The 22,780-nt window shown below is 48.8% G+C and overlaps 1 protein-coding gene across 1 annotated transcript in view; it reads right to left on the bottom strand.

Moving 5' to 3' along the window:
- The window catches only part of LOC144497733 (ADAMTS-like protein 2), a 151,019-nt gene that overhangs the window by 103,188 nt on the left and 25,051 nt on the right, over positions 1 to 22,780 (bottom strand). The window contains exons 3-6 of the mRNA XM_078219171.1: positions 19,740 to 19,777; positions 14,663 to 14,818; positions 6,137 to 6,275; positions 5,111 to 5,258 (exon numbers count right to left, since the gene is read on the bottom strand). Of these exons, the coding sequence (XP_078075297.1) occupies positions 5,111 to 5,258; positions 6,137 to 6,275; positions 14,663 to 14,818; positions 19,740 to 19,777 (481 nt within the window). The remainder of the gene's footprint in view (positions 1 to 5,110; positions 5,259 to 6,136; positions 6,276 to 14,662; positions 14,819 to 19,739; positions 19,778 to 22,780) is intronic.

Raw genomic sequence — 22,780 nt, 5'->3', positions numbered from 1 at the left:
CACAGGGTCGTTGTCATGGGGGACTTTAACTTTCCAAATATTGGTTGGAACCTTTATAGGTCGAATAGTTCGGATGGGGCCGTTTTTGTGCAGTGTGCGCAGGAGGGTTTCCTGACACAATATGTGGATAAGCCGACAAGAGGTGGGGCCACATTGGATTTGGCAATGGGAAATGAACCGGGCCAAGTGTTGAATTTGGTTGTGGGAGAGCACTTTGGAGATAGTGACCACAATTCGGTGTCTTTCATTATTGCAATGCAGAGGGATAGGGCCGTACGGCAGGGCATAGTTTACAATTGGGGGAGAGGTAATTATGATACGATTAGGCAGGAATTAGGAAGCATAGGATGGGAACAGAAATAGTCAGGGAAAGGCACTAATGATAAGTGGAACTTTTTCAAGGAACAAATACTGCGTGTCCTTGATAGGTATGTCCCTGTCAGGCAGGGAGGAAATGGCCGAGTGAGGGAACCATGGTTCACAAAAGAGGTCGAATGTCTTGTCAAGAGGAAGGAGGAAGCGTATGTAAGGTTGAGAAAATAAGGTTCAGTTGGCTCGATGGAGGGTAACAAGTTAGCAAGAAATTAGCTGAAAATGGGGCTTAGGAGAGCTAGGAGGGGGCATGAGAAGTCCTTGGTGGGTTGGATCAAGGAAAACCCCAAGGCTTTTTACTCTTATGTGAGGAATAAAAGAATGACCAGGGTGAGGTTGGGGCCAGTCAAGGACGGCGGTGGGAATTTGTGCATGGAGTCAGGAGAGATAGGAGAGGTGATGAATGAATACTTTTCTTCGGTGTTCACCAAGGAGAGGGGCCATGTTTTTAAGGAAGACAGGGTGTCACAGGCTGATAGGCTGGAGGAAGTAGATGTTCGGAGGGAAGATGTACTAGCAATTTTGAATAAACTGAAGGTTGATAAGTCCCCTGGACCTGATGAAATATACCCTAGGATTCTTTGGGAGGCAAGGGATGAGATAGCAGAGCCTTTGGCATTGATCTTTGGGTCCTCACTGTCCACGGGGGTGGTCATGATGTGGAGATGCCGGCGTTGGACTGGGGTAAACACAGTAAGAAATTTAACAACACCAGGTTAAAGTCCAACAGGTTTATTTGGTAGCAAAAGCCACACAAGCTTTCGGAGCTGCAAGCCCCTTCTTCAGGGGGTGGTGCCAGAGGACTGGAGAGTGGCGAATGGTGTTCCTCTGTTTAAGAAAGGGAATATAAATGACCCTGGTAATTATAGGCCGGTTAGTCTTACTTCGGTGGTCGGTAAGTTGATGGAAAAGGTCCTTAGGGATAGGATTTACGACCATTTAGAAAGATGCAGCTTAATCCGGGATAGTCAGCACGGATTCGTGAAGGGCAAGTCGTGCCTCACAAATTTGATAGAAATTTTTTGAGGAGGTAACTAAGTGTGTTGATGAAGGTAGTGCAGTTGATGTCATATACATGAATTTTAGTAAGGCGTTTGATAAAGTCCCCCATGGTCGGCTTATGAAGAAAGTAAGGATGTGTGGGATAGAGGGAAATTTGACCGATTGGATAGGTAACTGGCTATCTAACAGAAGACAGAGGGTGGTGGTGGATGGAAAATTTTCAGACTGGAAACTGGTTACCAGCGGAGTGCCACAGGGATCAGTGCTTGGTCCTCTGCTCTTTGTAATTTTTATAAATGACTTGGAGGAGGGGGCTGAAGGATGGATCAGTAAATTTGCAGATGACACCAAAATTGGAGGAGTAGTGGATGAGGTGGAGGGCTGTTGTAGGCTGCAAAGAGATATAGATAGGATGCAGAGCTGGGCTGAAAAATGGCAAATGGAGTTTAACCCTGATAAATGCGAGGTGATTCATTTTGGTAGGACAAATTTGAATGTGGATTACAGGGTCAAAGGTAGGGTTCTGAAGAATGTGGAGGAACAGAGAGATCTTGGGGTTCATATCCACAAATCTCTGAAGGTTGCCACTCAAGTGGATAGAGCCATGAAGAAGGCCTATAGTGTGTTGGCGTTCATTAACAGGGGGTTTGAGTTTAAGAGCCGTGGGGTTATGCTGCAACTGTACAGGACCTTGGTGAGACCACATTTGGAATATTGTGTGCAGTTCTGGTCACCTCACTATAAGAAGGATGTGGAGACACTGGAAAGAGTGCAAAGGAGATTTACCAGGATGCGGCCTGGTTTGGACAGTAGGTCTTATGAGGAAAGGTTGAGGGAACTTGGGCTTTTCTCTTTGGAGCGGAGGAGGTTGAGAGGAGACTTGATAGAGGTTTATAAGATGATGAGGGGGATAGATAGAGTGAATGTTCAAAGACTATTTCCTCGGGTGGATGGAGCTATTACAAGGGGGCATAACTATAGGGTTCATGGTGGGAGATATAGGAAGGATGTCCGAGGTAGGTTTTTTACTCCGAGTGGTTGGGGTGTGGAATGGACTGCCTGCAGGGATAGTGGAGTCAGAAACTTTAGGAACATTTAAGAAGCTATTGGATAGGCACATGGAGCACTTCGGGATGATAGGGAGGAAATAGCTTGATCTGGGTTTCAGACAAAGCTCGGCACAACATCGTGGGCTGAAAGGCCTGTTCTGTGCTGTACTGTTCAATGTTCTATAAACCAACAAATAAACAAAGACCAGAGATGGAAGGGAGGTGGAGAATCAGGTTGAGTTCACAACGAGACCATCAAGTTTTCTAAATCTGCAGAAATCTCTCTGCCTTCAGTCACTAACTCAAAAATATTGATGGCGAGGGAGCCACCCTCACCTCTGGAATTCAGCTCCTCTGTCCATATTTGGACCGAGGCTGTAATAAGGTCAGGAGCCAAGTGATCCTGGTGGAGCCCAAACTGAGCAATGGCGAGCAGGTTATTGTTGAGTAAGTACCAGACAGCCTCCATCACTTTTCTGACGAAGCAGTAATTAGCTAGGATAAAAGCAAATTACTGTGGATGGAATCTGAAACCAAAAGAGAAAATGCTGGCAGCATCTGTAAGGAGAGAAAGGAGCTGACATTTCAAGTCCAGATGACGCTTTGTCAAAGCTAAAAGGCATAGAAAGTGGGAGATATTTATACTGTAGGATGAAGGAATGAAAAATGAGTCACAGCCACACAAACAAGGGGAAAGGCTAGGAAGTGCTAATGGCAGTCCAAGAAAGAATAGAAGGTGTGAATGGCCAAACGGCAGAGAGGCTGAAATCGGGGGGGGGGGGGAGAGAAGAGTTTGAGGGTTATCCTGATAGAACGATGGGGCAGGATGGGAAGAGGTTCCAGTGGACGCCAGAATGGACTGAATGCATATTTGTGTCGTATATTCTACCTAATTCTGTACAGTAAAAGTCTCACAACACCAGGTTAAAGTCCAACGGGTTTATTTGGTAGCACAAGCTTTTGGAGCGTTGCCCCTTCATTAGGTGATGTTGAGGGTGATGGTCACCTGATGAAGGGGCAACGCTCCGAAAGCTCGTGCTACCAAATAAACCCGTTGGACTTTAACCTGGTGTTGTGAGATTTCTTACTGCGCCTATCCCAGTCCAACGCCGGCATCTCCACATCATAATTCTGTATCACCCGAGTCTGTCCATCTGAAGTCGTCAGTAGCAGGGAGGGAGCACACTTCGCTGCGAGCTTTTTGGCAGCTTACTGCTTTTCCCATGGGCTCCCGCTTAGTGTGGGGGACCTCACGATTTTGAATGGGGACACAGGGGGAGTGATTACTGTGATCTGAACGCTCAGCGGCTGTGGGAAAACCGCAAGAACACAAAACAAACAAAAACCAAAAGCACCACAGCAAGCAATCTTTCAAAGGCGCTCTCTTTTCCAAGGAAATGTTTAGCTAATCGTTTTCAGTTAATGATGCCCAATTTTGATGTTGTAAGGAGCCAGAGATTTTACAGAGTCTTGCGGCTATGAATGCAGTGGTTAAGTTCATCATGGTAAAGAAAGCTGTGGGTTGAACAAGCGCACAGACTCCCCATCCAGCCACCCTCTCCTGGAGTCTAATCGCTTCTCCTTTCTCCCCCCGGGGCTGGCAGCTCTCAAGAGCGGCCAGAGACAAAACAAATCCCACGTGATGTGCCAGAGCATTAACACGGCCCCGAACCAGGGCCAGATGAAAGGCTTCAGTTTGAGGCAAAATTAATGTGCCTCTCTTATAGTCTAGACAAGTAAGAAAGGGGCTGCAAACTGCCCTCGCCCAAGCCTCTCACTCCACACGCTGCCCTCCTCCCAGTTCCAACATTCAAACAAGAGAACACAGACTAGGTCACTTAACCTTTCCTTTTTAAAAAAAACTTTCATCTCAATCATCCCCCTCCCAACTTAATCTAGTAAATTCAAAACCGCACCTTGTCTTTTTTTAATTTAAAAAAAGAATCATTCGGTCCACTAACACCTGAAGTTTTATCTTATCTTTTAAATTGGAATTTCATTGTGCACAATATTAAAAAAACTAAGTCCCTGAGTTCTAACAGCAAGAAGCTGCCAAAGTCGCCGGGGAGGGAGGTTGGTTTTATCAAGAAACTGTTTATTTTCTCTCGGGGACAAAACTAGCAGGAGGATTTTTACTTGAAGGCACAAAGTTGCTGCAGTGTGATGGTAAACTGCAAAAGAAAACCCACATTCACACACTCTTGGAGCACGAACGCACATAAGATAAGGGCGGTTTAGCTTAACTGGGCAGTCTGAGTACACCGAGATCCTGTAAACCTAAGCACACACAATATGCATCCAACTCTTGATTGAAGGTGGGACAGTTCGATTTACCTAATCTCCAAAATGTTTTAAACATTTCTGCTAAAACAAAAAAAGTTCTCCCTCAAATCTGTAAAATATAAAACAATCAGTGCCATTTGAAACATTTTACAGGATTAAACAACTAATTTTACAGTTTTTAAAAATATATATTTAAACGAGTCAAACCAAAAATCCAAATATTTTCTCACCACCTCACATGTGAGAGGATCTCACACTAAAACAGCTTTTGTCTTGCTATCCTTCTGTGAAGCAGGCTCATGTTGCAACGAGAGAGGAGGAGGAGAGGGGGGGGGGGGGGGAGGGAAGAGAGGTGGAAAAAGCATTAACGCTCACGAGTGTGTAAGATAAGAACGAAAACTTACCAGATAGCCGTGAGCCTCAGCTCGCCACAGCAGGAAAAGCACAGAATAGGTGAAAAGCGCAGCAGACCTGCTGCCGAGAGTCCAATCCCTGGCAGCCATTCTCCAGCAGAACTGCAGGAGAACACATCAAGGGAGAGCTTGATGAAACCTGGATGGAGAGCAATTAATGACTTTACAACCTGTGGGTGCAAGCGAGGGGAGCAGATCGCTCCATTTACCCTGATTGACAAGCTAGACTAGCAGTGTATGTATGTAAAACCCCCAGCTCAAAGGAAAAGACACCCATTATTTTCCTCCTTTGTGCCTGTGTGTGCTTACTGCACATTCTTTTGAACTTTTTTTTTCTCTCTGCCTCTTTCCCTCACCCCTCCCCAAAGAGACACAAAAGAGGACAAACTGGAGGGGAGGGGGGGGGGCAGTCGACCTGAACAAGCATTCAGCCTAGCCGATACACGCCAGTGGCTGCAACTCAGGAAGTCATAAGGGGCTGAGACCTGGAGCCACCTCCAGGCAGTCTGCTTGTCTTTGAAGCCTGCGCAGCAGGTTAAAGGAGGAAATGTTTCCTCTTTCATGCCAGACGCTAAGGAGAATAGACAAGATCCTCTTTTTTTCATGTATGGAGACAACCTGGTAATTCAAAGTTATAAAGCAGAAATGAAAGCCACATGCCATGTCTCTTTAAATAGTCCACCCCTCCCCCACTCAAACCCCTGCCCCACCCACTAACACTTTTTGCACTTTCTGCAAACGGAACCCTGAAAAATGCTGTTTGTCAAGTAGTAGGTAAAAAGAAGATATGGAAAATGATCCCTATTTTTCAGGATCTCGCCACAAGAGAGGAGGGGGGGGGAGGGTTCTCTTCTGGATGATTAATGAAAGGCCCATTTTCTCATCTGCTTTGACATATGAGTCAACAATGACCTGGAGCTCAGTTTCTGAGTGAGCTCACACACAAACCTCATCGATATACTGAAGCTCTATGATTGAGGTTAGTGTGGTTTCGGTTTTGGATTGAAGGTGGCCTACGTTGAAAAGTTTCCCTCTTTTGAGAGTTGGTGCAACGCTGTTTGACCCGGGTTTTCAGTGAGATCAGGTTTGTGGTGGTTCTGTTGTTCAGGATCACAACCTGAATGCCATCGTGGAGCAGGCGGAGGATGAGGAATTTCTGCAGGTACCCAAATTTGAGGAGGATTCTCCATAAACCTTCCCAGAGTCAAAGACAGAGGTCGGAAAAGACCGTGTACATCAGTTGCTGCTGTTCCTCATAATTTTTCTTGAATTTGCCAAGCAGGGAAGATCATGGGCGCAATCTTCCCAAATAAATTTTAAGGACACGACCTTACAACCTCATCCCGCCCATCGTTTGGTGAGACAAGGTGGTAAGATTGCATGAGAGGTGAAAAATTGGATTCGCGCCCATTTTCTCACCTCACACAATCTTACCAGCCCCGTTTTGCTGACAAAATTGGCTTTGTGCTGTTTAAATATAAATGACATGATTAACATGTCAGTGAATCCCAAACACTATCATCTGGACTCACTTACACCTACCCCTGACCGGTTGAGCTTCACACCGGCGCGAATCACAGCTGGTCTCCACCAGTGGAGATCAGACATGATGGCCTCGCTGGCTGGGGGGGGATCGGATGCCATTGATGCCCCCTGGGTGGTTGGGGGCATGGCTGCACAGTGCCCATGGGGCAGTGCCAGCCTGGTAGTGCCCACCAGGCCCATAACTGACGGGGCAGTGCTATGGGGATGGGACCTGAGTGGTGAGGGGCAATGATGGGAGGGAGGCATAGGGGGATCCCGGCAATGGGTGGGAGGGAGGACTGGCACAGGGAGTGATCGGCAGGGAATGGTGGGTGGTGGTGGGCCGGAGGTCTCCAAGTTCACTGGGTGATCGGGGCGCCTGCACAGTGGCACCCCAGCGCTTTGCAGCTGGCTTCACCACCGCGCCCCCCCCCCCCCCCCTCCTCTTCTGGTGAGAATCACATCGGGGCTCTTTCTTTGCACTGAGTGCCATAAGATTAGGATTGCTGCTCCCTGAAAAAAACAACACCATTCTCTCCTATTTCCTCACCCTAAGTGCCATAAAAGTCTGAAAATAGGAGTGTTCCATGCCGTTTTTTCTGGGCACGCGTGGCACTGCAATCTTTCCACATTCTGTCAGTTTTTTTAACAGTTGGGAACTGTGCACCAGCAGAGTGGGTGGAGCCTAAGTACGCCGCTGAAGCCAACTTCAGAGCGTACAATTATGCAGTGCATCTCCTCCCACCACGCACCTGCCCCCCCCCCACACCACGCCGCCCCCCCCCCCCCCCCCCCCCCCACCGATCATCGGCAGCATTCTTACTGCCCCACACCAACAAGGGCCACTGGCATCAGGGAATTAGGACCCACCCGATGAGTTCCTTGGTGGACTCTTGACATGTCCCCCCCCCCCACCACGCCCCCCCTGCATCCCCCCCCCCCCCCCCCCCCCCCCCATCATGACCTCTTCTGTGGCCCACCCCAGCACACTCCCCTTGCATAGCTCCCACCCTTGCATAGGCCCCCCTTGCACAGTCCCCCCTTGCAGAGTTTCCCTCGCCAACCACCCCTCCCCAGCAGAGCTACCCTCTGCATAAGACCCCCCCCGCATTGTGCATACCCCCTGTCATATCTCCACCCCCACTTAGGCTCCACCCCCACTAAAGCCACACACTCCAGCACACAAATGATACCCAACTGGACATTGCCAGGGTGCCTGGCGGGCACTGCCGGACAATGCCCCGGCCACCGGGTGACTTCAATGGCCTCCAATTCCTGCAATGTGGCCATGGCACCCTGTCCCCACTGCTGCAGAGCAGTAGTGATTCTCGCTCGCGAGACGTTTCACCGGCTAGGGGGGAGGCTGCTGTGAGACCGGAAAACGCCATGCCAGTCTCGATAATTACATTCAAATTAAGACATTCATATGCAAATAGAGTTTGCACCCTTTTTGGGCGCAAAGCCATTGTTGCTGGCAAAACAGGGTCAGGAAGATACAAAATCCGTTCGTGCCCGGCACACATTGGACTTTTGGCCACGCGCTCAATAATCCCAGCTCGCCATGCCGGTAAGATTGCATCCCATGTTTGTCATGCCTGTCAAAGGGTGAAAACCACATTGTGACACTGGAAGGAGTTGCGCAGCCGCTGGGAGAAGGAGATTGAGGAGAGTCATTATGATGATCTTTCCTGTGGCAGACAGCAGGGAGACTCCTCTGTATTTACAGCAATTGGACTTGTCTCTTCTTAAATATGGTTACCATATAGTTTCCATACCTTGAGAGCCTCACTTTGATGAAGGCAGACACAGACAATGAAATTCATCATTGCCTCCAATGTTCCAGCTCAGCCCTCGGCCAACTGAGGAGAAGGGGATTTGAGGACCAGGATCTCAAACCTGAGACTAAGGTCATCGCTTACTGGGCAGCCGTGAACCCTGTACATTACAGATACATGAACAACCTACAGCAGGCACCTCAAAGCATTTGGGAAGTACCACAAGTGGTGCTTTCGCAAGATCTTCTAAATCCAGTGGCAACAAAGGTGTTCCACCAGCAACATTCTCTCCCAAGCCAACAGATGCTGGGGATGGTGTGATGATTAACTCACCTCCTGACTCCCAAAGCCTGTCCCCATCTACAAGGCAAAAGTCAGGAGTGTAATGGGATAATTTTCACTTGCCTGGATGAATGCAGTTCCAACGACACTCAAGAAACTCAACACCATCCAGGACAAAAGCACTCACTTGATTGGCACCCCATCCATCACCTCCACCACCAATGCACAGTGACATCAGTGTGTACCACCTACAAGATGCACTGCAACAATCATCAAGGCTCCTTCCAACACCTTCCAAATCCACAGCTTCCACCACAAAGAAGAACAGGGCGGCAGATGCATGGGAACACCAGTACCTCCAAATTCCCCTCCAAGTCACTCATCATCCTGACTTGGAATTATATTGTCTTTCCCTCCCTCTCACTGCGTCAAAATCCTGGAACTTCCTCCTAACAGCGTTGTAGCTGTGCCTACTCCACATGGAATGCAGCAGTTCAAGATCGCACCTCACCACCACCTTCTCAAGGACAATTGAAGATGGGAAATAAATGCTAGCCTGGCCAGTGATGTCCACATCCCATGAACAAATTTTCAAATCCTTATGCAGAACTCGAAACGTTAACTGTGTTCCTCTCTCCTCAGATGCTGCCAAACCTGCTGAGTTGATCCAGCATTTTCCATTTTTATGTCATTCATATGCAATTGCAGCAAGGCTCCCTCCAGTGGACACTGGAAGCGCTTTAGGAATGTCCTTCAAGCATCCCTAGAAAAGTCAAACATACCCACCAAATCAAGGGTGACCCTGGTTTGGGACCGACCAAAGTAGAGAAGGCTCATTCGGGAAGTCATTGAACACATTGAGAGGAATGTGCAGAGGTGAAGTCAAAGTATCGAAGGGAGTGCACAAACCTCCAACCATCTGCATCTACCCCGCAGATCATGCATTGGACTTATCAGCCATTCCAGAACCCACTGAACTGGAGTGCAAATAAGTCATCATTTATCCTGAGAAGAGAAAAATAGAAGACCAGTGTTTCTCTCTAAAAGTGCTCGATTACCCAAAACAACATGTTCACACAATATAAACCTTCGGTTTTACTTTGCCTTTTTTAAACCTCTCAATTCCTCTCCTAGGCTGGTGAGGCTAGCTTCATTTCTATCACTGCTGTTGCCCTCTGACACTCATCCAATAGACCTGAGTACAAAATCTAGGCTAACTCTCCATATCAGTGCTGACAGAGTGCTGCCCTGTCAGAGATGCCATCTTTCAGGTGAGAGCGTAAACTGAGGCCCCACCTGTAAAAGATCCCTTCATGGTGATGAGGTGAGGAGAATTGACTGATGTCCCAGTCAATATTTGTCCCTTAACCACATTGCTTAAAACAAATTTTCTGGCCATTACCTCATTGCTTTTATGAGATTTTTCTGTGCAGAAATTAACTGTTGCGTGGTGTGGGTATTGGAGGGGGCACTGGCACAGGGAATTTGGGAGTCGATGGGCATAACAGGCAGTCAAATAAGGTTTTAAAAAGAACTTTGCTGGGGAAGATTGACTGGGGAGAAGAGATACAGACCACACAACAGTTCTTGATCTTGGTGCTATGTCCCCTGAAGTTTCAATTAATAAATGCATTGTGATAATGAAGCATCGAGATAGAAAGGCTCTGGATTCAATTCCATTGCTGATGTAACCAGTCTCATTAAGAGCTGGGGTGTGACCCATAACTGGATTCAATATGAGGAAAGCTGAGGTGGACCCATCATTCCTGATCACCAGTGAGTAGCCCCGACTGGAATATGCACACAAGTGGGTCAGAGCTAAAAAATTCTCTTCTTTCTCATCCCCATCACACATCGCTTAGACACTGAAATTCCAGTTACGGCATAACTCTGTCTGATTTTTGTGGGGATGGGGGTGGATTATGCTGGGTTCCCACTGATTTTATGGCTGGAAAACTGGAGGATCTCTGTGGAATTCCAAAGTCTCTACCCGGATAAATCTCCAGACAGAATAAATCTGAAACACTGCTTCAAAGTAAATGGGAAACAACCACACAGATTTAAAGACAAAGGAGCTTCTTCACACAGAGATTAATTAATACATGGGATGGACTTCCAGATACAATAATGGAGGCACAACCGTGGAATCAGCTGAATGGAGTGAGGGATAAAGAAGGTGAGAAAGGACGGATATTGTCAATGGATAAGGTTGGGTAGTTTGGGTTTCCATCCAATTTTCTGCCTGTACCTAGTGATGCACTTCCATTGCTAGTAACTCCTAGAACAGATTGCTAGTCTGTCACTAGGGGCTTGTAGCTTGAGGGGTGTCACTCCACTGACCAGGAGTCTCCCCTGCTCCCCTCCTCTGCCATTGATGTGTTTAGAAGGATTTGCAGGTTACACTCAACCTGTTTGACCATATTATGAACACACCTTTCTTAGCCAACAAGTCATGAGCTGGGACTCAAACTCGGAGCTTCTGGCTCAGAGGTAAGGATGCTACCACTCCACCACAAGAAGTTTGGGCTTTGTCATACAAATCTATCTTGTGATTCTGCATCACCCTTGGTTCAGTGGGGAGCACTCGCACCTGAGTCACAAGATCATGGATGGCCGCCATCTACTGTAGTAGATGGGTCAAATATCTGTAGTACTGAGGAAGTGCTGCACTGATGCAAGTGCTGTCTTTCGGATGAGGCATTCAATGAAGGCCCTCTGCTTTCTTAGGATGATGTGAAAGAACCAGTGGCACTATTTGAAGAAGACCAATGACCTGGACAATATTCATCCCTCAACCAACACCACATTTCTGTTTATGGGAAATTTGCTGTGCCTAAATTGGCTACTGCAGTTTCAAAATTACAAAAGGTATTTAAGTAGCTGTAAAGTACTTTGGGACATATCCTGCAATCATAAAAGGTGCTTTACAAATGGGGTGGCACAGTGGTTCGTACAGCTACCTCACAGTGCCAGGGACCCGGGTTTGATTCCGGCTTCGGGTCACTGTTGTGTGGAATCTGCATGTTCTCCTCGTGTCTGCGTGGGTGTACTCTAGGTGCTTCAGTTTCCTCCCAAGATGTGCGGGTTAGGTTGATTGGCCATGCTAAATTGACCCTTAGTTTCAGGGGAATCAGCAGGGTAAATACGTGGGGTTATGAGGATAGGATTTGGGTGGGATTGTTGTCAGTGCAGGCTTGATAGGCTGAATGGCCTCCTTCTGCACTGTAGGGATTCTAAGTTGTTTCATTTGTCTTGTCCTGAAGAATATCAAACAACTGAGGATTGACCACGAATGGAGTGCCCTTTGTCTCTGAACTTTGTTACTCAGCCACGTGCCCACTATTGATCATGACTGTAACAACAGAATAAAGATTTAAGTTTTCAATCTTTCACATAAGACACCCAGATCTTAACACTGTCCTACTGTGAGGATGCCATGACCACATTAGTTACAGTCCATAACTCAGCACTGAGTGAGGCATTGTTAAGAAATTTAGGCAGAAATTCAGGCGCGCAAAAACAGCTTTTCCATTTCCTTATTGGAGATTCAGTGCTTCTAAGGTATTAATACAGTCTAACTCACAAGAGTAAATTCTGAGCAGAATACTAATAAAATCAACATGGGCCATGGTCACCCTTGGGACTGATTCCAGGAATTCCCCTCTGAGTTTTTGGGATAAGTGAATGGCCTCCCATCAAATGTGGGCCAAATCCAAACTACTTTTAAAAAAATGCACCACTCCAGACTGGCTGAGCTCCAATTCTCCACTGCACGAAAAATAAGAAATCACAGTTGATCCCAGCCCAAACTCTTCTTTCAGCTGAAGGTTTTTATGTTGAAGTGAGACGCTCTAAGTCAGTCCTGGTTTTCAACCTGGAGCTGGTAGCCATCTTAATACACTTGAAATAAATCACTATTTTGGCGCTAATCAAATGCAAAATTATGTTCTTGTTGAAAGCGTTGGATCTATTAATTTGGAGGATATGCTAATAGGGTGAGTTGGTCAAAAAAATCACAAAATGATTACAGCACATAAGGAGGCCATTCAACCCATCATTTCTGTTCTTGCTCTTTGCAAGGGCAACTCATTAATCCTGCTTCCCCTGCCTTTCCTTGTAGCCCTGCAGTTTTTTTTGTTCAAATAATTATCCAGTTCCCCTTTGAAAGCCAGATTGAATCAGCCTCCAGCACATTCTCAAGTAGTGCATTCCAGATCCTAACCACTCGCTGAGTAAATGTTTTTCTCATATTGCTTTTGGTTCTTTTGCCATTCACCTGTAGTGTGGGAAGAGACTCCTGCAGAGCATAAACATTAGCTTGCACCTATTGAACCAAAATGACTGCTTGTGAGCACCAATACTCTTGTAGGTGGTTCTGAGGGGTTGTCCCTGCAGTTGCTTTTAACTTGGATAAGCAGGCGATCAGACCACTGCCCCCAAATTGCATTCCAATAGCCTGAATGATTTCAAGACACAAACTGCAGTGTGATATTGCAGCACATAGGGCCTGTGAGTGCATCACTGGAGCTGAGTCAGGACAGGTTGCCATTCGGGAGTTAATGGAGAATTAAATTCCTGGAGTGTCTGTAAGTAGAAAGCAGCCTCTGCTGACTGCTGCCCTCATTAGGCTGGAGCTATTTGCCGGACATAGCTAGACAGTTGGAAAGATCCAGTGGCTCTTCCTGGCCATTGACCTGAGGAGATCAGGCTGCACTTTCCCAATATATTGGGAATCAGCAGTGTCACAAGTATGTCACGCTGTCCAACAACTAGCCCTGGGTCCCACCTGCCACCTCTGCTGATTCTGCTGGTCTCATCAAGAGGAGGGAAGGGAGAGGAAGGAGGGACAGGATAGTGGGAACAAAGATGCTATCGTTGGTCTCAGAGCCCCTCAAATTAGAGGGGGAAATTCAGTTTCACTAACCGGTGCCTCTTGCTGGAAGTGGGTGGTTTGCACACTGGGTGAGAAGGGCATGCTCCATATTGACTGCAATGCCCCCAGAGTCGAACACTAGTTGATGCTCACGGTCACGACTCACACAAATACTATTTAATCAGGCAAAGTACAGATATTGTGGGAATCATTGTTTAAGATATAATGGGGGGGCCAGTTAGCTCACTTTGGCTAGACAGTTAGCATGTGGATCAGATTAATATTAACAGTGCAGGGTTTGATCCCCGTTCCAACTGAGGTAGACTCGGGCCTGTCTCTTCACCCTACCCGTAGTAAAAAATCAGGGCATTTTGCCATGGTTCAGCAAATAATTGCCAAGGAGCTGCTTTCAGGCAGAGAACTCAAGGAGAAGAAGATTTATATGTAACACCACAATTTATATTGCCCACGCCTGATTTGAAACACCTCAAAACCATTCAGAAAAATGAATTATTTCTGTTTAATCATTTTTCACACATGATTTCATACACAATGAACCAAAAGGCCTCCTTCTGTGCCTAAATTTCTATGATTCTACCCTGTTGTCTCCCTCCTCACAAAAACAGCTGCCAGTATCCCTGGTCCCATCACAGCCTGGACAATGAGAGAATTCATGCCACCATCGGGCAGCAGGGTGGCACAGTGGTTAGCACTGCTGCCTCACAGCGCCAGGGACCAAGGTTTGATTCCTGGCTTGGGTCACTGTCTGTGCAGAGTCTGCATGTTCTCTCCGTGTCTGTGGGTTTCCTCCGGATGCTCCAGTTTCCTCCCACATTCCGAAAGACGTGCTGGTTAGGTGCATTGGTCACGCTAAATTCTCCCTCAGTGTACCCGAACAGGTGCCAGAGTGTGGCGACTATGGGATTTTCACAGTAACTCCATTGCAGTGTTAATGTAAGCCTACTTGTGACACTAATAATAAATAAACTTTAAACTTATAAAAGTGTTTTTGTTTTAAATTGTCTCTCCCAAATCACCAGTTCTTCAGTCCAAATTGCATCATAATGTAACATGGAGCCAATTACTGACCTGGCCCGGTTTTCTGTTAACCTCACTTTTGTCAACCCTCCCTCCTGGCTCAAAAGCTCTTCCCAGCTGTAACAGGTGGATGTGAGGGACAGGCAGTCCTCCAAACCACTGCAGTAACAGCAAAGCTTCACTTGCAATTGTGCTCCTCTTAGTTTCCTGAAATTTGAAAAATTCAGCCTTCAACAGATTGTGGCCATAACCGAGTTTCTCGGAAGTTTAAAATCTGTGCAGCATGCATCCTTGCACGATGTAATCTGAGGAACAGTCTCTGGTCTTTGTTGGTTCTGAAGATGGTCCTGCATTGTTAAAAATGATGTGAGCAGATTTCCAATTGCTCTGTCTGCGGCAGGCCAAGAATGCAGTGGAAGCAGCCCCTCTTCCCAAATCATTAAGGATCTCCTTTGCTTTTGTCATGACTCTGGTTTGAAAATGTACATTTGTCTGCACCCGTCTGCTTAGCTGTGAAGCCGGAATGGTGGAATAGTCAGCTGTCAGCCAATGTCAAGGCTCATATTTGTAAAATGGTGAGCTATGGCTCAGTCATGAGGCTGTACGTTCAAGTCCCAATTCCAGGGACTTGAACAGAACTATCCAGGCTGACACAGTGCAGTACTGAGGAAATGCTGCACTGTCTGGGGTATCGTTTTTCAGGTGAGATGTTGAGTGCCTGCCTTCCCTTTTGGACATGTGTATAAGCTTCCATGGCACTATCCTGAGGAAGAGCAAACACTCAGGTGTCTGTCTCCGTTAAAGGGTGATCGGCCAATAGAGTTGGGCAGCACGGTGGCACAGTGGTTATTACTGCTGCCTCACAGCGGCAGGGACCCAGGTTCGATTCCTGACTTGGGGTCACTGTTTGTGCGGAGTCTGCATGTTCTCTCTGTGTCTGCATGGGTTTCCTCCGGGTGCTCTGGTTTCCTCTCACAGTCCAAAAGATGTGCTGGTTTGGTGCATTGACCATGCTAAATTCTCCCTCAGTGTGCCTGAACAGGTGCTGGAGTGTGGCGTAGAGGGGATTTTCACAGTAATTCCATTGCAGTGTTAATATAAGGCTACTTGTCACACTATTAAATAAACTTTTAAACACATGACCCGAGGAAACCAATCAGGAGGTCAGGGTGGGGGTTCAGGCGAACAAGCTGGGGCTTTTGCGTCAGATCGATCCTGGATGCTGACTGTTACTAAGCTGCAAGACTCTGTAATATGTTGTAAATAAACATTAGGGGTGGGATTCTCCCCCAAAATTCTAAATGTCAAATTTATGTAAAAACTGGAGTAAACCCGTTGTTTTTTAAAGCAGGATTTTCAAAATGAATCTCCCACACTCTGAGCATTGTAGAGTGCACTAGCATGAATCTCATCAGAAGGCAGGGCCTATTCCCACTGGAGAGGCTGGCAACATAGCGCTGAGTGCGTCACTGCGCATGCGCCAATCTGTCATAATGGCCATGGTAACCCACCCCCCACGCCCACCATCCAATAGCTGGCTTCACAGATGTGTCTGGACCAGCTTCGACAGCAACCCCCCCCCATCCCCAGCCCGCTTCGATCCCCCCTCCCCCATTCCCGACAGTCCTGATCTCCCGATCCCATTCCCCTATCAGTAGCCCTGACACCGCCCCCACCCCTGCCAGTTCTGACCACTCCCCCGCAGTCCCGTCCCCCCCTCAGGCAAGTCGGCCCTCCTCCACACCCCAATGGCCAGCCCCAATCGCTGGCCTCCCTCTGTCACTGCCGAGTGCAGAGTGGCAGCAGAACCCCCCCCCCCCCACCCCCACCAATCTCCGCCCCCTCCCGGGGACACACCCCCCCATTAGGCCTTGTCCCCATAAGGCTCCGACCCTTGGCACTGCCCAATGCCCGGTGGGCAGTGTCAAGATGCTCCCCTGGGCATTGGCACTTTGCTCCTTGGGCAGTGCCAGGGGGCTCAGGCTGGCACTTCCAAGCTGGCAATGCCCAGGGGAAACATCCCCCCCCCCTTACCCTTTACCCTCTGGGGGCCCTCATGGGTCAGACCACCAGCTCCACACTAGAGGGGAATTGTTGTAAACCCCACTAGAGTGAAACACTCCTGGTGAGGGGTTGGGGGGTAGGAAGGCTAGCAGGCCCGGACACTTCAGTGCTGGGCCCGCTAATGATATTCAAATGCCCATTAGAATAAATTATACAGCTCCATGCCGATTTCTGACACGGAGCTGACAGCACCAGAAATCGGGCAGCCGGAGACTCACAGAATCCATGGCGCCCAGAGGGGAGCCGACTAAACAGCCTCCGCTTGAGTCTCCTGGCCCACTGCACCACCCCCGAGTTGTTTTATATCTAGCTTGTGAGCCAAAGTTATTATATTGGCCACGAGGATAAAACAGAAGACATGTGGTCTTTCAAGGCAGATCTTAAAAAGCAGTCCAGTGTGACTCTGGAAACCAGAATGTCTCGATTTCCTCTAGGATACCGGACAACGCACATTCTACAGCAGGAGTGCTGCCAGCGGAATTATTAATGGGTTGGGGTCTCAGGACCCGACTAAGTCTGGTGTTGCCAAATTTGCTGGAGACGGTAGAGTCCAATCAGAGCAGTCAGAAAAAAAAACCACGATTCAGGCAAAGCAGGAAAGTCGTTTGCAATGGATGAACGAGTGTATGTCGGACATTTTGGAAGCGGGCCCAACTGTGTCCCAGGAGCTAGAATCATAGAATCCCTACAAGGAGGAGCCCATTTGGCCTATCGAGTCTCCACTGACTCTACCCAGGCCCTCTCCCCCGCCCTATCCCCGTAATCCCATATATCTGCCATGGCCAATCCCATCTAACCTACACATCTCGAGACACCAAGGGGCAATTTAGCATGGCCAATGCATCTAACCTACACATTTTTGGACTGTGGGAGGAAAACGGAACACCTGGAGGAAACCCATGCAAACACAGGGAGAATGTGCAAACTCTGCACAGTCACCAAAGGCTGGAATTGAACCCAGCTCCCTGGAGCTGTGAGGCAGCAGTTCTAACCGCTGAGTTGCCAGTACCTGAGGAGATAGCAGGTGAAGCAGTTTCTGAAGAAAGTAGGTTTCTTTCTTCAGAAATACCCAAGTCGGTGGAGTTACTTTGCCCGACCAGAAAGCAGAAACCACCAGAGAGACTGTGGGCAGGATTTTCCGGATGATTTGCCCCGAAACCAGAAAATCCTGCCCGAGGTCAACAGACCTTTCCATGATCCGCACCCCTTGCCCGCTACGATTTCCGAAGCGGGCGAAACGGGAAAATTCACCCCTAAATGTATGATGGAATGTTTGACTGAGTTAAATGTTAAATTTATTGGGGGCTGTTTAGTTCAACTTCTATCATTGTATTAAAAGATTTAGAGGAGGAGGAATGTGGTGTCTGGCCCCTTTAAGAAGTGATTGGCCGATGGGGTTACATGACCCAGGAAAACCAATCAGGGGGGTCAGGGTGCAGGTTCACCCTAGTAAACAAGGGCTTTTTCCTCAGCTCGATCCTGAACGCTGACTGGTAGTTTCACTGCAAGACTCTGTAAGATGTTGTAAATAAAGATTCGTTGTTTCATACTCAGTTGGTGAGCCAAAGTTATGACAATCACAAAAACAGATTTAGCATTATTTCAAATAAAAGCAAAATGCAGTGGGTGCTGGAGATGTGAAATTAAAACAGAAAGTGCTGAACTCAGTCGGTCAGGCAGCATCTGTTTTAAAGTTCATTTATCAGTGTCACAAGTAGGCTTACATTAACACTGCAATGAAGTTACTGTGAAAATCCCCTAGTCGCCACACTCCTGCACCTGTTTGGGTACACTGAGGAAGAATTCAGCATGACCAATGCACCTAACCAGCACGTCCTTCGGACTATGGGAGGAAACCGGAGCACCCAGAGGAAACCCACACAGGCACGGGGAGAACGTACAGACTCCACATAGACAGGGACCCAAATCGGGAATCAAATCCAGGTCCCTGGCACTGTAAGGCAGCAGTGCTAACCACTGTGCCACTGTACCGTCCATAGTGGAGAGAGAAACAGAGTTAATGCTTCAAATCCAACATGACTCTTCTTTGGAACTCCTAATCTCATGGCTTGTGAGAGCTTGCTGTGTGCAAATTAGTTGATGTCCTGAGTTTGTAAAAGGTGCTATAAGAATGCAGGTTTTACTTTCTATTGTTAATTATGTGAATTCCTGGAGAGAAGCTCATGTCCTATCTGACTGTGAGTTATGGCATTGCTTTCTCCATAGTTGCATTCCCTTTTCTGAGTTCATGTTGCTTTACATTATCAATTAGCTTGCCATTCTCTAATAGTTTACTCGTAATGAACCCGTTCTGTTTCCGACTTTAAAAATCCAACAAACCTTGTCTTGGCAGCTCAGTGAAATCATGTATTCAGCGTGTGTCTTGCCTGCGAGCTAAGTGGATCCCCCAGCTCGTTAAGCTGCAGTTTTATCTATAATCACAGTCACGGTCGATAAAGTAACACACAAAGAATAACAATAATAAACTTCCCACAAAAACACAACAGACTGCGAAATCCTCTGTACCATGTTTTCTGGGAAAGCTGCCTGTAGTTCCTTGTAAATGCACAGGATTCCCATCTGTGCTGCTAATGGGCTGGAACACTGGGGAACCATGAAATACTAAACTCAACACACAAGCTTCCGTCTATTCCCTGCTCTTCAGATTCTTTGAAAATCCAAGGAAAGGGGAGCTGGGAGCTTCCAACCCTACTTTCTGGTACATTAGACCTGATGATCAGTGCATTCAAAAGGGAACTGGGATTCCTTCATTCACTCTAAATCCTTTGGATGCTATAAATGATAAATAAACTGAGTGGACAGTCACTGAAGAAACTCAATCATTTTAATGTAATAGTAAGAAGAAAAATAACTAGTGCCTTTCCTGAACACAAGGTTTGCCTATGTGCCGGACAACCACATATGTACTTTTAAAGGGTAGTCATTATCATAATGTAGCCAATAGACACTTTTTGTAGAGCCACATCCCACAGATGGCAACAAATGACCAGACAATCTGTTTTAAGGGTTGGATGAGGGATAAATATTGCCCAGGTAAGCTCACCTGCTCTTCACTGAATAGTGCCATATGATCACTTAGATCTGTAAGAGCAGACAGGGTTTTAGAGTAACATTAAATTTGAAAGGTGCTCTGACATTCCCTGATCCACATTGCACTGGATGTCAGCCTAGGTTATGTGATTATGTCTCTGAAATGGGCTTGAACCCACAATTTAGGCAGGAATGCTATCACTGAGCCACAACTAACAGTAATGATTGTTTTAGAACAATTGTTTTCTTTTGCTTTAAAATTAAGCAAGCAGTGATATAAGTCATCATGACCCGGTCTTCTCCTGTTCTTCCAGTGTCACCTGAAATATTAAGTAGAGTATTAAGGACAGGGCTACCAAGTACAAAGCTAATCATAGAACCATAGGATCCCTACAGTGCAGAAAGAGGCCACTGCCAGCCTCCCGATTACTGGCCACCCACCCCCAAATCGCTGGCCTTCCGGACGTCTCTGGGCCAGCACAGACCACTCCCCCCAGCCCACCTCGATCAGCACCGCCCCCCCCGCCAACTGCAGTCCTGATCTGCCGATTCCCCCACCCCGCCCCCCCCACCACCAGAAGCCCTGAAGCCTCCTCCCAGCAGTCCTGACACCACTACACCTCCACAGCCCCGAGCCCCTCCCTCACACCAATGGCCAGCCCCTATCGCTGATTTCAGAGTGGCAACGGGTCCCCCCAACCCCACCGATCTTCCCCCCGGCAGGCCCCGCTCCCTTGGCACTGCCCAATGCCTGGTGGGCAGTGCCAATGTGCCTCCTGGGCATTGCCACTTTGTCCCTTGGGTCGGGCCAAGCTGACTCTGCCAGTCTGGTAATTCCCAGGTGGCACCCCCCACTTACCCCCGACCCTCCATGGCCTCCCTTCACACCAGCGGGGCCAGGCCACCAGCTCCCCGTTAGTGAGGAGCTGTTGTAAACCCCGCTGGAGTGAACCACTCCTGGTAGTGCAGGGCTACTGCGCATGTACCGATCGCCGTTCTGACAGATCGACGCATGCGCAGTGGCCTGCTCACACATGCATGCTCATTGGCTGCCGGCCTCTCCAGCGGGAATAGCCCCCTCCCACACCAGATTTTTATCGTGATTCACGCTAGGGCACTCTGCGATGCCCCGCTGGTGTGAAGGGAGGTCATGGAGGGTCGGGGGTAAGTGGGGGGGTGCCACCTGGGAATTACCAGACTGGCAGAGCCAGCTTGGCCCGACCCAAGGGACAAAGTGGCAATGCCCAGGAGGCACATTGGCACTGCCCACCAGGCATCGGGCAGTGCCAAGGGAGTGGGGCCTGCCGGGGGGAAGATCAGTGGGGGTGGGGGGACCCGCTGCCACTCTGCAATCAGCGATCGGGGCTGGCCATTGGTGTGAGGGAGGGGCTCGGGGCTGTGGAGATGTAGTGGTGTCAGGACTGCCGGGAGGAGGCTTCGGGGCTTCTGGTGGTGGGGGGGGGGGCGCGGGGTGGGGGAATCAGCAGATTAGGACTGCAGTTGGGGGGGGGGGCGGTGCTGATCAAGGTGGGCTGGGGGGAGTGGTCTGTGCTGGCCCGGAGACGTCCAGAAGGCCAGCGATTTGGGGGTGGATGGCCAGTAATCGGGAGGCTGGCAGTGGCCTCTTTCTGCACTGTAGGGATCCTATGGTTCTATGATTAGCTTTGTACTTGAGAGATTCATTTTGAAAATCCCACTTAAAAAATCAGCGGGATTTACTCCAGTTTTTATGCGAATTCGGCACTTAGAAGTTTTTTGGGAGAATCAGTGTGGATTTATGAATCAGAAATCATGGCCGCGATTCTCCGAAAAGTGCTGAACTGGCGGGAAAACTGTTCTACATTCCTACTGTTTTGTCAGTTCAACTTCTCACCCGAATCTCCGCACTCTGTGAAATGCAGAGGTCCCAATCGTGAATATCATTAAAAACCCAGGGGAGCGGGGCCTATTCGTGCCGGTGTCTGACAGTTTCGGAACTCTGCGCATGCACAGTGGCCCCAATCTGTCAGACTCCCCCGTTTGGTGGCCAGCTTGATCGCTGGCCAGCTTGGGACCCCCGCAGTGCTGTCCCTCCAACCACACCCCCCCCACCCGAATGGCCCGAATGCGACCCCCACAGCAATTCCCAGGTCAGCCCTGACCCTCTCCCCCCCCCCACCCCGGAGCGCCCTGATGTCCAACCACCCCGCAGTGCCGATCCCCCCACCCCCTTCACCCCGGCAGACACCCCCCCCCTGCCCCACTGATCCCCCCTGGGGTCAGACCCTCCCCCTGGGGAGGCAGGCCACCCCCAGCAGAACACCCCCCAGCCCGTCCCAATCTTTGCCCTCCCTCCATCCCAGACCGATCCTGTCTGCAGAGTGGCAGTGGGACCCTCCACCCCCACCGATTGCCTCTGGGCCCCACCCACAATAAGCCCCATCCCTTTGACACTGCCCGATGCCCAATGGGCAGAGCCAAGGTGCCCCCTGGGCATGGGCACTTTGCCCCTTGGGCAGTGCCAGGGGGCACAGGCTGGCATTGCCAGGGCGCCCATGCCCTGGGGGCACCACCCCCCTGCCGCCTGACCCCCCGGGGGACCCAATTGTCCCTCCTTCATTCCAGTGGGGTCTCCCGCTAGTTCCCCGAACGTGGGGAGCTAGTGTAAACCTCGCCGGAATGAAGTACTCCTGGCGGGATGGGAGATTCAATCGGGACCGGAAAGTTCCCAATAATTAGATTCAAAATACATTTAAAACATATTAAAAAAAGATTCAAATGACTTACCTGCCTTCCCGCCGGTTTCCAGCGTGGTCTGACCGGCGACTGTTCGCCGGCTCTGGGAAATGCGCACGCATTCCCGGTGCATCCGCAAATCCCGGTACAAGGCCGGCGACGCGCATCTCCCACCGCGACCTGCCAGAAAAGTTGCGAGTCACAATGGGAGAATCGCGGCCCATGTTTGACAAACGTGTTGGGGTTTATTGAGGGTATTTTTTGAGATAAAGGGGAGTTGGTGGATGTAGTATACTTAGATGTTCAGAAGGCTTTTGATGAAGTCCCGCACAGGAGGTT

The sequence above is a fragment of the Mustelus asterias genome, chromosome 8, assembly GCF_964213995.1.
Source record: "Mustelus asterias chromosome 8, sMusAst1.hap1.1, whole genome shotgun sequence".
Lineage (NCBI taxonomy): Eukaryota > Metazoa > Chordata > Chondrichthyes > Carcharhiniformes > Triakidae > Mustelus > Mustelus asterias.
The sequence above is the reverse complement of the archived record's forward strand: the minus strand, read 5'-3'. Positions and strand labels throughout refer to the sequence as shown.